At 55.6% G+C, this 15,520-nt stretch overlaps 1 protein-coding gene across 1 annotated transcript; it reads left to right on the plus strand.

Annotated features, from left to right (window-relative positions):
* Positions 1–502: 502 nt before the first annotated feature.
* On the plus strand, positions 503–14,593 carry Pwp2 (PWP2 small subunit processome component). Its single transcript, XM_052164241.1, has 21 exons — positions 503–588; positions 1,442–1,554; positions 2,489–2,583; positions 2,761–2,860; positions 2,987–3,130; positions 4,076–4,211; positions 4,479–4,711; positions 5,509–5,652; positions 5,961–6,031; positions 6,513–6,649; positions 7,012–7,160; positions 7,271–7,418; positions 7,699–7,849; positions 8,417–8,597; positions 9,138–9,285; positions 9,899–10,007; positions 10,584–10,649; positions 11,511–11,729; positions 11,845–11,995; positions 12,113–12,187; positions 13,413–14,593. The coding sequence occupies exons 1-21, from the start codon at positions 571–573 to the stop codon at positions 13,585–13,587; spliced, it is 2,763 nt and encodes a 920-aa protein (XP_052020201.1). The 5' UTR covers positions 503–570; the 3' UTR covers positions 13,588–14,593.
* Positions 14,594–15,520: the final 927 nt, after the last annotated feature.

The following is a 15,520-nucleotide window of genomic DNA, read 5'->3' on the forward strand; positions in this document are numbered from 1 at the left end:
CACCACTGCCCGGCAACTTTAAATTTTTATTTCTCAAGACACCCTTTCTCTACAAGAAAGCTAGCAGCTGTTCTCTGGGACTGGGTCTAGGAAAAGGTGACTGCCACACCTTGAGCTGCAGGCGTTGGTTCCATTTTAACAGTATTCCTTAACGTAATGTCAGAGTTTAGCCAATGTACTAAGATTGTTTAAAGTGTAAGCATTAAAATTCTAAAAATACACGTTTTTAGAAGAACCTCCGTTTGAACTTGGGTTTTGTTTGTTTGTTTGTTTGTTTTTGCACGGTTACAGGCAAGTGTACGGTGATTTCTCGTTTTCTCAGCTCCTGACTGAGATCTGCAATTGCTGCACAAGGAAACCTAGAGCTTAAAACTCCATTCTCCAAAGTCCTGGCAGCCTCTGCGCTAGTTCACCGCTGCGCGGCGCCTGCGTTTTGGCAGGGTGGGAGTGGGCGGGGCTTCCCGGGACTCTAGGGTTGCGGCTCCGCCCAGGAAGTGCGCGTTTTGAGCGCCGGAGCTAGTTCGTATTCCGGAAGTGACTGGAGTAGGGTACCCCACGTGTGGCTCCAGGATGAAATTCGCTTACCGGGTGAGCGGCGGGCCGGGCAGGGGCAGCGGGAGGGCGATCGAAGGTTCCGAGGACGCGGGAGAGACCGAGATTGTTGGCATCTCGGCTGCCTGTGGGAAGCTCTGGTAGGTCGGCCCATCGCAAGCTGTTGCTACCGGTTTACACCGGGAGCTCCGGCTCCGACCCAACAAGAGTCTCGGGCTGTACCCAGCCCTGTTCATACTGCTCCTGTCAGACAACACAGCAGTGGCTGGTGAAAGGCTCTTAACAAACCCCAAGCAACACCCAGCTCTCTGCAGGGCCGCCAGTCCTTGGAGCTGTCTCGACAGCACGCCTCGGGCTGGTCACACCTCCTAGGAGCCAAGCTCTGCCTGGTGTTATCGTTATCCACCTACAGCCCAGATTGACTCCTGCCTTATGTTTTAGCTCAGGCAATCCCAGTAAGCAGCTACCCTGCTGCACTGCTGGGCTTTGCAGTGTTTGGACAACAGTCCAGTTGTCTATGTGACATTTCTATGTGGACATAGAACACAAGGCTCGGGTCTCTACACCTAGCTGTATCTGCTGGATGGCGTTGCTTGCCTTTGATAACTCCGGGGCACTGATAATAGAGCGGTGGGCGTGGTCTGTATCTCCTGGAACTCCCTGTTCATTGCGGCAGCTTCTGTGCCTGGCAAATGCCTCCAGTCTTGGGAGTATGGTACCCTTAGAGGGAACCCTGGGCTCCTGAGAAATAGGTTGGGTTCCTCCTCTGCTCAGGGGCAGGACACTTACCTAGGGTCAGGTACTTCACTACCTATGCCCAGATGCCTCTGAGCACCATTTCAGAGAGTTGACACTGTGTTGTGTTAAAACAGGTTCATTTCCTTTGCAGTTCTCGAATTTGTTGGGTACGGTTTATCGGTGTGGAAACTTAAATTTCACACGGGATGGAAATTCTGTTATCAGCCCCGTGGGAAACAGAGTCACTGTGTTTGACCTTAAGAAGTAAGTATGGGGAGACAGTGTTAGCAGGGACAGTAGCCTGCATGGGAAGGCTGGCCACCCTCTTTGTGGCTTGCAGGGCTACTGGATTTAGGAGGTCACGGGTCATGGTAGAGTTGCCGGCTGGGATCCTCATTTTTCATTGCAGTCTCTAGGACACTAACATTACCCTTAAAGGGAAAGGAAAAGTCATGAGCCTTTTGGCTGTTGGCTAGCAAGAGACCCTACCTCTTCTGTGGAGGTGGTGGCAGATAGGAGCGTTATCTCAAAAGGTAAGCGTTTATGGGGGACAGGGGGGACTCTAAGGGCCCCAGGCCAGGTGATTTGGAGAGTTCAGGCTGCCTTGGACGCTTGCTCAATGGCTCTGATGGTTCCCACCTTCCCTGCTGAGATGGTCAGATCTAGAATGGGCAACTCATCAGCTGGAGATCAGGCTTAGCTTCGCTTGTCCCAACAAATGTACTGTGGCTCCTTTTCTATCTGACTGGGAGTGACACAGGCCCCTGCCTGGACTGTCTGAGTGGCTGTGGGCTGACCTTCTCTAGCCTGGGCAAGACCCTTCAGTTTTTTTTGGCCACTGTGCGCCCGTTAGCTTCTAGTTAGCTGGCTATTCCTGGGTCAGCTCCATTTCCAGACTCTGTAGCAGCGTTACCTACCTTGCCTGCTGTTGATGGAATTATAGGGTCTAGTCAGGTCTTCTGTGTTCCTGTCTCTTTAAATAACATCTCAGGGACTTGGGAATAATAAGAACCTGTTTGTTAAAGAAGACTCAGACCTCCAAAAGGTCAATGCCAAGACAACCAGGGAGGGCGAGGAACAAGCTGTGGCATAGGGGGCTCTACAGCAGGAGAGTCACCTGCTAGTCCATCTCTGACCCCGCCCTCCCTATCTGAGTGCAGGAGACCAACTGTGTACTGGGGGTTTTTGTGTTTCTCAGCAACAGATCCGACACATTGCCTCTGGCCACCAAATACAACATCAAGTGCGTGGGACTGTCCCCAGATGGTCGACTCGCAATCATCATTGACGAAGGTAATCGATGTTGGTATGGGCGGGCACTGGCGTGGCCCTGCACCCTCTGGGCTGTGTAACAAGGCCTAGAGTCGAGTTCAGCTTCATAGCAGGGGTCCAGGCAGTCCATATCCCAGGGTGGACAGATGCACTGTGTCTGGGGTCCAGTGGCCACAGTGTCGCTCTGGTCTCTTGCAGGGGGTGACGCTCTGCTGGTCAGCCTGGTGTGCAGGTCGGTGCTCCACCACTTCCACTTCAAGGGTTCCGTGCACAGTGTCTCCTTCTCTCCCGACGGCAGGTAAGAGCTTCTGTCTTCTGTCTGGGCACTGCCACAGCTGCCCCTCCATGAAGGATACAGGGCACCGGTCTCGGGCCAGCTATTTGTTGGTCCCCAGTATCACATGTGACCCCGTTTCTCCTGCAGAAAATTTGTTGTCACGAAGGGCAACATCGCTCAGATGTACCATGCCCCTGGAAAGAAGCGAGAATTCAACGCATTTGTTCTGGACAAAACCTATTTCGGGCCCTACGATGAGACCACGTGCATCGACTGGACAGACGACTCCAAGTAAGCCTAGGGAGGGCACCCTGCGCCATCTGTCCCTGGAGACTGCAGTCTCCTTCCCATGAGTTGTGGCTGCATTTTAAAATGTGCTATGAGGATTGCTCTAAGTGAAGTGTGTAGTGTTTTTCCTTCTCCCGTTTACCGCTGGAAACTTCCTAATGGGATACAGAACTTAGTAGAAATGAGAGTTCCCATGGGCTGGAGAGCTGGCTCAGCGGTTAAGAGCACTGACTGCTCTTCTGAAGGTCCCAAGTTCAAATCCCAGCAACCACATGGTGGCTCACAACTACCATGACACTCCAGAAGAGGTGACTCCCTCTTCTGGAATGTCTGATACAGCTTCACTGTACTCATATATAATAATAAATAAATCTTAAAAAGAAAGAAAGAAAGAAAGAAAGAAAGAAAGAAAGAAAGAAAGAAAGAAAGAAAGAAAGAAAGAAGAGTCCCCATTTAGTTCGTCAGGGACACACAAGCTAGCTATGCTGTCCGGGAGCTGCTGCTGAGGCCTGGCTTCTGCCTCATACACTAACTGTCCTTACCCTGACTGCATCTGTTTGTTTCTGGCTTGTCTTGGGTGCTGAACCCTGCCTCGTGGGGAGAGGCTGCTGATAGCCACAGGACCTCCCTTGTTCCTGCACCCTGGCCAGGCCTCCAGCAAGCACAGAGCCAAAACCACACTGTCAGTGCCCTGCCATTGACGCTGCCTTCCACAGCCGCGAGCCCATCCCATGCATGTGACTGTGGTTAAGAGAATGCACTGGAGTCTCAGGTTGCACCCAGGCTGGAAGGAATCAGCCGCATACCCAGAAAGACCCACAGGCATAAGCTGGAGTTGTCCTCTAAGTCCCTTACAGTGGGCTCTCGGAGTTCCTTCAGAGGGCAGCCATGAGCGGCCACCAGGGTAGCAGCTCCGTCATGAGCCCCGAGCAAGTGTCTCTGTTCCAGGTGCTTTGTGGTTGGAAGCAAAGACATGTCCACCTGGGTGTTTGGAGCTGAGCGCTGGGACAACCTCATCTACTATGCACTGAGCGGGCACAAGGACGCCATTGTGGCTTGCTTCTTTGAGTCCAACAGCCTAGATGTACGTCCCTTACCTGCACCTCCCTGCCTGCCAGTCTGAGCCTTCTCGAGGCTGCCCTAGGGGATCGCTCGGGACTAGCAGACAAGCCTTGGCCACTGCCCAGGTGGGTGGGGGTGGGGCGAGCTGTGGTGGAGCCGGCGTCCAAACAGCAAGCTTGAGGGCTCCTGATCGAAGGGCCTGGGCGTCGGGTGAGTGGCCTTGTCGTCGGGTGAGTGGCCTGGGCGTCGGGTGAGTGGCCTGTTTCCAGCCCAGGCGCTTCCTCTGCAGCTCTACTCTCTCAGCCAAGACGGAGCCCTGTGTGTGTGGCACTGTGACACACCCCCTGAGGGCCTGCGGCTTAAGGCCCCCAGGGGCTGGAAGGCAGACATACTTCAGAGGGATAAGGAAGAGGAGGAGGAAGACGACGAAGAGGAGGGGGACCGAGAAACCACCATCCGAGGGAAGGCCGTGCCAGCCGAGCAGGAGCGGGTCGGGAAAGTGAGATACTCACGGGCGGCCAAGTAAGTGGTCTTCCGGCTTTTCTGTTCTCTTCACTTATTTGGGGCACGCTGTGTGCCGGCCTCTGGCCTTGGCTCTGGGGACATGTCACCCACCCGGTTTCCATTGGAGAGGTGTGGGGTGGCATTGCCTGTGTAGTGAGGCTGTGGGCAAAGGAAGAGAGCCCACGGTCAGCTTTGTCTTGAAGATACCCGGCTTTGGATAGGAGTCACACTGTCCAGGGTAGAGGACAGGGGAAGGCCATGGTGGCATCTGAGCTGGACGGTGACCGAGCGAGGGATGGGAAGAACTGCTCTCCCTTGCCAGACAGTGACAAAGGAGGTCTGGATGGACCTAAGGTCTCAGGATGTCCCAGGTAGAGTCAGGGCATTAGGACACACTCGATCTCATCTTCTCGGGAGAGCACGCACCGGGGTTGTGGGCAGGTGCCAGTGTAGAAGGCAGATGTCTGTCTGTGAGTGGTAAGGAAAGGATTGGGGTGGAGCCTGCAAAGGAAGAACACTCAGGAAACAGATCTGGATCACCTCACAGCTAGCTACACTGGAGAGCTGTGTCCTGTAGGGAGACCTGTGTGCCTCTCTCTCCGTGGTAGAGGTGCTTCCGGGTCACCTTCACATGCGGAGAGCACCTGCTGGAGAAGCAGGCATGCTAGAAGGAAGTGCGGGCTAGCAGCTGCCTGCAGCCCAGGCACACCTGGCTCCCCATGTGCCCGTCCCAAGCTTCTAGGTGAGAGGGAAGACCCAGGCCCACCCTGTTCCCCAACCCTGTATCTTTCCCTGTGCTCTGCCTGTCAATCCAGGTACTTCTTGAACAAAGAAGGAGACTTTAATAACCTGACATCCGCTGCGTATCATAAGAAGACCCATCTCTTGGTCACGGGTTTTGCCTCTGGAATCTTCCATCTGCATGAGCTCCCAGAGTTCAACCTCATCCACTCCCTGAGGTGAGTGTAGCATGCACAGTGAGGTCCCCGGTGAATGGGTCCGCGTGACAGCTTCCCACAAACCACTGTGCCACAGACGCCAGTCCCAGGGGTGAAGATCAGGGCCTACTTTCTGTCCCTGGTCTTTCCATTCCGTTCGTCATCTCGGGAAGACAGAGGGTGTTAAAGTGCTCGTTCCTCAGCGACCACTGGCAGATTCCAGCAAGCAGGGGCTGGGCTCTTACAGGATGGGAGGGGTGCGGCGGCGGTGGGTGGGCAAGATGGCCGCTCCTGTTCACCCTGTCCCCACCGTGCTCTCGTCTGCCCAGCATCTCCGATCAGAGGGTTGCTTCGGTTGCCATCAACAGCTCTGGGGACTGGATCGCCTTCGGCTGCTCAGGTTGGTTTCCCTGCCCTGCTGTCGAAGGGAAAGCTGGCCTAAAGTCAAGTCTTGGGGCAAAGGGCCCGGTGAAGCCAGACTGGACCTCGTGGGGCCACGCTGTGCTTTCTGTAGTAGGAGCCTGCTCCCCTGGGGAGACGGGCGCTCTTCTGAGGCCCACACTCATTCTTAAATTCGCTTAAGTCTGCAGAGGCGTCCACATCCCTGCCTAGTAGTCCTGAACCTGTCCAATCCAGTCACCTGCAGGGCTTCACATGGTGTCAGTCTCGGGCGTGAGGGGTGGGGGATGTCTACTTCTGTCCTTGCTCTTTGATTCCCATGCCCTGGGCTGCCTTAGGCCCGTGCTCTTAGTGAGTGTTCACGGTGCGTCCAGACCCGGCTGACTGCGTGGCAGGAGTACTTGGGGATACCCTGTCTCCTGCCATGCGCAAGGGCTGGGGGAGGCGTCCAGACAGTAACTCCCGCTTTCCCGTGCCCACAGGCATGGGCCAGCTGCTGGTGTGGGAATGGCAGAGTGAATCCTACGTGCTCAAGCAGCAGGGCCACTTCAACAGCATGGTGGCCCTGGCCTACTCCCCTGACGGGCAGTACATCGTCACCGGCGGGGACGATGGCAAGGTGGGCACTGGGCGTCATTGGCTGAGCCATGGGTGGCCTCCATTTCTCAGGCTAACAGCCCCAGTGGACTCTGAATGGAGAGGGTTCACGCGTCCGTGTTTCTGACTCTGAGAGATCCAGTAGCAGCCAACATGTAAAGCGGCAGGCCCTGGCCGGGCCTCGGTCACCCCATGGTCGCCGTGTTAGAACTTACACTGCCCCCCTCACACCCTCAGTCTCCACCCAGGAGTGATGACAGGAGCCGTGGGGTACAGGTGGTTTCTCTAGGCCTCACCTGGAATAGACATTAGGTTTGTGTGACATTGCATGGTCCGGGTTTGGGGGTGGCTGTGTTCACAGCTGCCGTGTGCCCCCCTCTCTAGGTCAAGGTGTGGAACACCCTCAGTGGCTTCTGCTTTGTCACCCTCACCGAGCACTCGAGTGGGGTCACGGGAGTGACGTTCACCACCACGGGCCACGTCATCGTCACCTCCTCCTTGGATGGCACTGTGAGAGCCTTCGATCTTCACAGGTGAGCCCTGCCTACCAAGCACACTGGGGGCTCCGGGCCCTTCGTGGACAAAGCCTTCAAGAGGTTCAGGTGTGTGTGGTGACATCTCTCTGGGCCCTGTGCCTGTTCAGGTACCGGAATTTCCGCACCTTCACGTCTCCACGCCCCACTCAGTTCTCCTGTGTGGCCGTCGACTCGAGTGGGGAGATCGTCTCTGCAGGGGCGCAGGACTCCTTTGAGATCTTTGTGTGGTCCATGCAGACCGGCAGGCTTCTTGATGTAAGAGCGATCTGGTCCGAGTTCTTGGAGTGCCTGGGGGCAGGTGGGCAAGGCTGTCCCAACTTGAATTCTTGATGTCCTTGGAATCCTACTTGAATACCTAGAAAATCCAGGGCAGTGGCTGGGGCTTGGGGACCTAGATGCAGAGCCAAGCCCATGTAACAAGCAGTGTCAGTTCACGAGGGCCTGGCCCGGCCTTCGGTGCTTCCCAGACTCCTCACAGCCCGAGTCAGTGTTCCGGCCCTTCCCACATCTGTCTCTGGTCCTTCTACCTCTGTAGGTTCTGTCTGGCCATGAGGGGCCCATCAGTGGTCTTTGCTTTAACCCAATGAAGTCCATCCTGGCTAGTGCCTCTTGGGACAAGACAGTGCGCCTGTGGGACATGTTCGACAGTTGGAGAACCAAAGAGACCTTGTCTTTGACCTCTGACGGTGAGCTGGGGCAGGGGTCTGCCGATGGACGGGGGGCCAGAGCTGGTTTTCTCCTGTTACCATCCAGACTGATGTTCTCTAGTGTGCCGCCACCGCCACCACCTCCTCCTCGATCCTAGTTGGGTTTTTGATGTGAGCTCACCGGGAGGTGAGAAGGAGGCTGGACCCCCCCATTCCCAGCAGCTCAGCAGCCCCCTAGGTTGGTGGCGTGGCGAGAGAGAACTGGTCACTGTCAGGCCGGGGGCTTTTGTCATCCTCCCTATTGCTTTCCAGAGTGGCCTTCAAGCCAAACCTCTGAGTCCCTGGGAGTTCTGGGGACAGACTGAGCTGTATAGGGCACCCTCTGTGACTCTTGTCACCTGCAGGATCAGCCCCTGCAGCCCTGTGGTTGTCACCCTGTGCTGCCTCGGGAGCTCTTGTGTCTGAGTGGCACCAAGTCCCCATCAGCAGACTGGGCAGTGGCGCTGGCTTGTCCCCGGCTTCCAAGCCTGGCGCTGCTCTTGATGAGTTCCCTGTGCACCCTGGGAATTCCCTGGCCTCCTGGGCCTGATGTCCGTCTCCCTCTAGCCCTAGCTGTGACTTACCGGCCTGATGGTGCAGAGCTGGCTGTGGCCACACTGAACTCACAGATCACTTTCTGGGACCCTGAGAATGCGGTACAGGTGGGCTCCATCGAGGGCAGGCATGACCTGAAGTCAGGCAGGAAGGAGCTGGACAAGATCACAGCCAAGCATTCAGCCAAGGGCAAGTGAGTGTCTCTCTCAGCCGGGGTGGGGACGGCCAGCACAGGCCAGAAGCGTCTTCGCTGACTTGTTTGCTAAATACGTTCTGAGACTGCCTAGTCCCTAGTGGAGGTAGCTGGGGCCTGTGGTCTACTCGAGCCCGCATCGTACCAACAAGGAGATGCTGCGGATTTGCTGAGTTTAACGTGAAGAGAGTTCTCCATTGGCAAGCCATTGCCGTCCACCTGGTGTGTGGCGGGCTGCATTTTCTGCTCTTTTGAGCCCAACTGGAACCATGTGTTTCTGGACTGACTGTGGGATGTCACAGGCTCCCTCAGGTGGTGCCATCTAAGAAAGGAAATGGGTGGTGGGAGGGTGCCATCTTTGAGGGTCGCAGGTGTGCCTGCTTTGCTGAGATTGGCCAGGGAACCTTGAGCCACCCTAGTGTGATAAGTATTCGCCTCCTGGGCTATCACTGTGGGGTGGGTCCTACCTGCTCCAGTGGTTGGCTTTTGAGCCCACGTGTCACAGTGACTGGTGCTTGAGAAACTGTGTCTTCTACCCAGGGCCTTCACCACCCTGTGTTACTCTGCGGACGGGCAGAACATCCTGGCGGGAGGCATGTCCAAGTTCGTGTGCCTTTACCATGTCCGGGAGCAAATCCTGGTGAAGAGGTTTGAGCTCTCCTGCAACCTGTCTCTGGATGCCATGGAGGTGAGTGGTGATGTGGGCCATTTAGCAGGTGTTTTAGGTGGTGGCTATGCTAGCCTGACTGCCCAGAAGAGCCCGCACCCCCAGGGCCTGTCATCTTCTCTGTCTGTGGGTACTACCTGGGTAGGTTGCTTGAAGGACAGGGGCGGTCAGTGTAAACTGGCAGGTTTGCGGGCTCCTTCAGAGCCGGTGAAGGAGAAAACAAGACAACAAAGGCAGGTCGTGGCCAAACACAACGTTCTGCCCAGTGTTACAGGGCAGTGTCCTTACTCCTCGGGTGTCTGTCCTTATTTACCACAGTCTGTGACCTAGACCCTCTTCATACTCAGGGACATGGGTGAGGCTTGTAGCTTGCCTGTAGCTGCCTGCAGCTGTTCCGTGTGTGTGTGTGTGTGTGTGTGTGTGTGTGTGTGTGTGTTGTAAGGGCATCTCTATTGGAGACAGCTCCACACCCCACATTGCCAGTACACATCCTTGGGTCCTTGTAGTGCCCTCTCCCTCCCCACATGAGTTCAGGCTCTGAAGGAAGCGTCTGTGGTAGGGTCCAGGTATCAGGTCCTTGTGAAGGCAACAGTTGGTGATATGGGCAGACATGAGAGCGATTTCATTGTTCTAGGAATTCCTGAACCGGAGAAAGATGACAGAGTTTGGCAACCTGGCACTCATCGATCAAGACGCTGGAGAGGAGAACGGAGTGGCAATTCCATTGCCAGGAGTAAGAAAAGGTGAGCGGAAGTCCCCTGCCCTGTCCCCCACCCTCTTTCTTGGTGGCCCTGCTGCTTTCTCCATGGGGCTGCCCGTCTCTCCTTTGGGACATTTTTCCGGAACCTGGATTGCCTAGGCTGCATTAGAGAGAGAGAGAGAGAGAGAGAGAGAGAGAGAGAGAGAGAGAGAGAGAGAGAGAGAGAGAGAGAGACGCCATGCGTTTGCTCCTTGGGATCAGTGCTAGGGCCCACCCAGGACCCAGGCAGACCATGCCAGTAACTGTGAGTCAGAAAGCTGAAGTACCTTTATGTAGGCCTTCCCTGGACTAGGCAGACCCTCCTAGGCTGAGCAGAGACCTCTGGGCCAGAAGAGCTGTCCGCTGGCCAGCGGATGCCCTTGGGAGCTCATGCTCTCAGACCTGTGCCCTGATAGCCAGCTCCACGAGACCACAACCCTGTGACAGAGGTCCCGGGCTGCTGCTGTTTGGAGAGGCTGTTCTCTGTAGGTCCTCGTGACCACGCTTGGGCATCACAGTGAACCCAAGGGTGGGCCTCGGTGTGCACAGTCAAGTAAGTCCTATTGTTTTTCCTCCCCAGGTGATATGAGCTCCAGACACTTCAAACCTGAAATCAGGGTGACTTCTCTGCGCTTCTCGCCCACTGGTAAGCCTGGATAGCCCTTATTGGCACATGCCAATTCCTATAGGTGTCAGGGCCTTTGTTCCCAAGGCCAAGGGCAGTGCCGAGCCGCTGGCAGGCTCTGGGCATTGCTGTCCTGTGAATTGTGAATGACAGGCACATCTTTGCCCTGGTTCTTGAGGTGTACAGTGTGAAATCCATCCCTACCACTACAGTGGGAGCCTGCACCCTGCTCTCGGGGAGGGGGGGGTGACAGTCCAGGTACCCTTCCTAGGAGGCAGACTCTCGGCACCTCAACTAGTGAGAGTGCCTTACCCACCCTGCCTCTGTTCCTCAGCATAGGGTCTGCCTAAGCTTCAAGCCTGCTAGGTATATGTGTTTTGTAATGGCAGGACAGGGTGTGGGGTCCTGAGCCAGGCCCTGCAGTGCTAGTGGAGGGGACAGGGTGAGGTATGTTGTGTTGTCATCCTGTGTCGGACACATTCGGAGGGGATCGCCCCTATGCCCCACTTCCCACTGTAGAAGGTAGACCAGCTGTCCACAGACTACAGCCTGAGGCCCACATTGGTCCCATCTATTCTGCCACCCAGCTCTGTGGCTTAGGTTTTTTTGTGAGCCACTTGTCATTACACCCAGTGTGTGGCTGCAACCTTGGTAGTGGGTGGCGTGAGCAGCTGGGGCATGAACTGTATGGCCTTCAAGGCTGAAGTTCTGTGCTGTTCTGGGAAGCCTGCTGACTTCCCGGAACCACCAGAGGAACTGGGCATCTGGGCAGCGGCAGCCCTGGGAGAACGTCTGCCCAAGGTTTTGTTTACACCTTCTTGAAAGCGGGGGATGAATGGGCTTTCAAGGTTTGAGGAATCCCCTTTGCTGCTTGCTCCACAGGGCGCTGCTGGGCGGCCACCAGCACGGAGGGCCTCCTCATCTTCTCCCTGGACGCCCAGATGCTCTTCGACCCATTTGAACTGGACACTAGTGTGACCCCTGGACGGATCCGGGAGGCGCTCCGACAGAGGGAGTTTACCCGGGCCATCCTCATGGCTTTCCGCCTCAATGAGAAAAAACTGGCCCAGGAGGCCCTGGAGGCTGTGCCTCAGAATGAGAGTAAGCCGGGACCACCAGCCACGCCCCACCTTGCCGCTTCAGAGGAGCTCCGGGTGTCTCCACTCCCCCTGATAACTTCTTTGCAAACTGAGCATGGTTTTCCTTCTTCCTGCAGTTGAGGTGATCAGCGCTTCCTTGCCTGAGCTATACGTAGTGAAGGTGTTAGAGTTCTTAGCTGCCTCCTTTGAAGAGTCTAGGCACCTGGAATTCTACCTCATATGGACACAGAAGTTGCTTATGTCCCATGGACAGCGGCTGAAGGCCAGGTACAGAACAGGTTCCCCCTTGCTCTTCCTCTATGGGTCAGTTATCCCAGCCATTTGGTCCTGGCCACGGGGATGCTTCCCGTCCATGCGGACACACTGACGGGGTCTCCTTTCCAGGGCGGGGCAGCTGCTGCCTGTGGTCCAGTTCCTCCAGAAGGGTCTCCAGCGGCATCTGGATGACGTTTCCAAGCTGTACGTGCCTCGGGGCTGGTGGGCGGAGTAGGGTAGGCTCATGCAGCTGGTTATCCCCGAGGTGTCTGGTCTGGGGGGACAGAATACTCTGGTGTCAGAGATGCATGTTGTGCAATCTGCTTAGTGAACCAGGTCCATCTGCCATGGGTGTGAGGATCCCCTCTGGGTGTGGCTGACACTTAAGTGAAGACATCAGGTCCACTTGCCACTTGGGCAGGTGGATGTGTCTGAGGCATAGTGAGAGAGCCCTTCACCCTGGGCACAATAACGTCACAAGTGTGGGGCTAGGCAGCCTGGCCTGGATTCTCATGTCATCTCTGTGCGTAGTAGGTCTTGGGGCCAGGGAGCCTGAATCCCTGGGATCTGGCCTGTGTATGCAGGGGTTTCCCTGGTGTGTCACTAATAACAGAATGTAACTAGGTTCTTGGGACAGTGCTATCTAGAATGACACCAGGTGTATATCCCCTCCCCAGACTGCTCCTCAGGTAGTGTTTGGTGGTCTGTGACCCATACATCCCCATGTCATCTCTTTGTCACTGTTGTTGTGTGTTGCTGTGTGCTCCAGCCAGGCTTCTAATACACTTGTCTGCTAGTCTCTCCTACAGAGTCCCCAGGAGAGGCTGGCACCAGGGCACTGTGGTCCCCATGGCCCTCCTGATTATCTTTCCACTGCTTCTCCAAGTGTAGAGCAAGCCCTTCCTCTTCATGCCCTTTCCTTCCTAGAGTCCTGCCTGGCTGCAGGAGGACTGGTGTTGGAGGTGGCTGTGCTACGGTGTGGGTCTGCTTAGCAAGGTGCCTGGTGCCTAAGCTTTCCCCGGCTGGTGCATCCCTGACTCCACAGCGCCACAAGAGTCCTCTTGCCTCTCCCTCTCTGAACACTGCTCCTGGCCTGGTTCATGCCCAAGGCATCGGTGTGACTGGCTCTGTGATGTGAGGTTTACAGGCAGCCCTGTATAGGTGGCATGGCGTCTGCAGCTTTGACAGGCAGCCGTTCCTTTCTGCTGGGTTCTGCCCCCCTCATGGCTCTGGGACATAAGGTCAGCCCCCTGCCTCTGTAAGTGGCTGTGATGGAAGGGCCAGCAAGGAGCAGGCCAGGTGCCGCACTACACCAGGTGGAGCTGGGGCTGAACCGAGGAGGGGATAAGTTTTGGGGACCGCCGCATCTGATCCTGCTGGTGGCAGCAAAGCGAGATGCTGGTGCTGACCTATCGCCCTCTGTCCCCAGCTGTGACTGGAACCGCTTCAACATCCAGTACGCACTGGCAGTCTCCAAGCATCGGGGTGTGAAGCGCGTCCTCGAACCTGTAGACACAGAGGAGGGCACAGATGCATCCGATGAGGACAGTCTGCACCTACTCAGAGCTGCAGGTGAAGAGGAGGAAGAGGAGATGCTGTTGTAGAACCGCATACCTAACAGCCTGATTGGCTGATGGGAGATGGAACCACTGTGCTCCTGGGCCCAGGAAGTGGGAGATGCCAGAGGTCCCCAGACCCTCCAGCCAGGACTCTTCCCTTGCTGCCTTGAGGCAGCCAGCCAACCTCTCAGGACCAGGACACAGTGGGCACACGTAAGCTTTGGGCCCAGAATGCTGGCATTGTGGATAATCCTGCACGGACTTCCTGAGGAAGGTTTAGAAGTGTGGACTTGTAAACTTCCTGTCAGAGTTATTTATATTTTTAATACGACATTCTAAGAATGAATTTCGGGTTGGAGTTTCCAGTGTTTCTAATGTGTCCTGAGTGAGACATTGTCTCAAGTAAGCAGAGAGATCAGAGTGACTGTCTGCTGAGGCCTGTGTTCCTGATCATCTGCATGTAGTCAAGAAATGGCGCGTGCTGGGCTGACCCCGGCAGGTGGGTCTGGCAGCCCAAGGCTGGCCAGGAAAGTTTGGACTGATCTTTGCTAGTATGTACAGGTTCTGTGGGAGAGGGGACAGTTTCTCCATGCCAGAGTGGTACTTTACCGATACTTCCTGTGTGTGTGGTTGGCCAGGCCCAACTTGTCGTTCACTGGTGAACAGACCCACAGGGGCCAGCTCAGCTGGTAACTATCCATTGGCCTCTGTCCAGGCCACGGGAATGGATCTGTGTGACGCCTGTTGCACAGAGAGCCATTAGCTGTCACACCCTTATTATCCTCGGGACACACCGTGACCCGATACTGCCCAGGTCACTTGGAATCCGCTCAGGGCTGAACACGGCTTATGGAGAGAAGCCAGAGCTTAGCCTGGTGTCAGCAGGTTTCCTGTTCTGCGAAGCATTTATTTCTGTGTGTAGCTGGGGTAGAAAACGAAACTCTTAACGTACCCAGGGACAGGATCCTGGCCGCCCAGACAGGGACTCCCTGTTTTTGGTGCCATCTTGGGATTCCCATCTGCAGTATGAATACAGCTTTATGAAGCCTTATCGGTTTTGTCTGTGTATGTGGAAGGGGGGTGGGGGGTTGGGGGGGAAGGACAGGTGAGTTAGTGCTTCAGCCTTAACCCATCTCTAACGAGTCTAATTCTTATACTAAAAACTGGGCTCAGTTTGGAGTGATTTACAAGTCTGCTGTGTGGTAACCATGCCACTCCACCCCTGTGGACTGCCGATGCAAATTGCCTGACACTCCTCTCCACCCCCACTGTTGGCAGCTGAAACTGGATAATCCCTGACTCCCAATAGTAGCCTTGTGCCACCAAACCTGCTTCCATATGCTCCTTGGCTTTACATAAACTGTGTACCCCACACTTCCTTCAATCATGTGTCTCCTAAATGTGCAGCTGATTAGAGAAGCCAGGCCACCTTTGACATCTTTCACAGGGGCTGGGGAATGGCAGTTAAACTTTGGAAGCTACCCGGTCATTACCCCCCCCCCCCCCCGCCCCCGTCTGTAACTAGAGCCACCATATTGATTCAAAATGGGAAATGGAAAGCACTGTGTTCAGCTCTCCCACTGAGCTGTGAATGGCAGAACTGTAGCCTGTGAGGAAGTCACAGAGGAATCCAGAACACACCAGCAGGAGCAGCTATGATTGCGCTTGCTGTGACCCCATTATTTAAAATCATTTTTTAGTCATTGCATAGACTGGAGCTGCAGTAGGTAATCTGCAGGGGTGGCCTACACCAAGATGAGCGCCCTTCAAACACTAACTAGGCAGACCGGGCCGTGCCACCTAACCTGGCATACTTGCAAGCTTGCCCTCTCAAAACCGAATAGAGGCGTGTCCCAACGCCTCCGGTCATTGGGCAGGTACAGTCCAGCCTACCGGTCTCCTAGGTGAGAGGGGCGTGGTCTGGGATTTGAGGCCCCGCCCTCCCACTAGTCTACTGGAAAAAGGTGCGGGGGCGGGG

This window comes from Apodemus sylvaticus, chromosome 19 (genome assembly GCF_947179515.1).
Source record: "Apodemus sylvaticus chromosome 19, mApoSyl1.1, whole genome shotgun sequence".
In the NCBI taxonomy this organism is placed as follows: Eukaryota; Metazoa; Chordata; class Mammalia; order Rodentia; family Muridae; genus Apodemus; species Apodemus sylvaticus.

Excerpts from the sequence above, each read along its gene's own strand:
- Pwp2 (XM_052164241.1), top strand. Across the intron at positions 1,555-2,488 it reads ACTGTGTTTGACCTTAAGAA|CAACAGATCCGACACATTGC; the intron begins GTAAGTATGGGG and ends TGTGTTTCTCAG. Across the intron at positions 10,008-10,583 it reads ATTGCCAGGAGTAAGAAAAG|GTGATATGAGCTCCAGACAC; the intron begins GTGAGCGGAAGT and ends TTTCCTCCCCAG.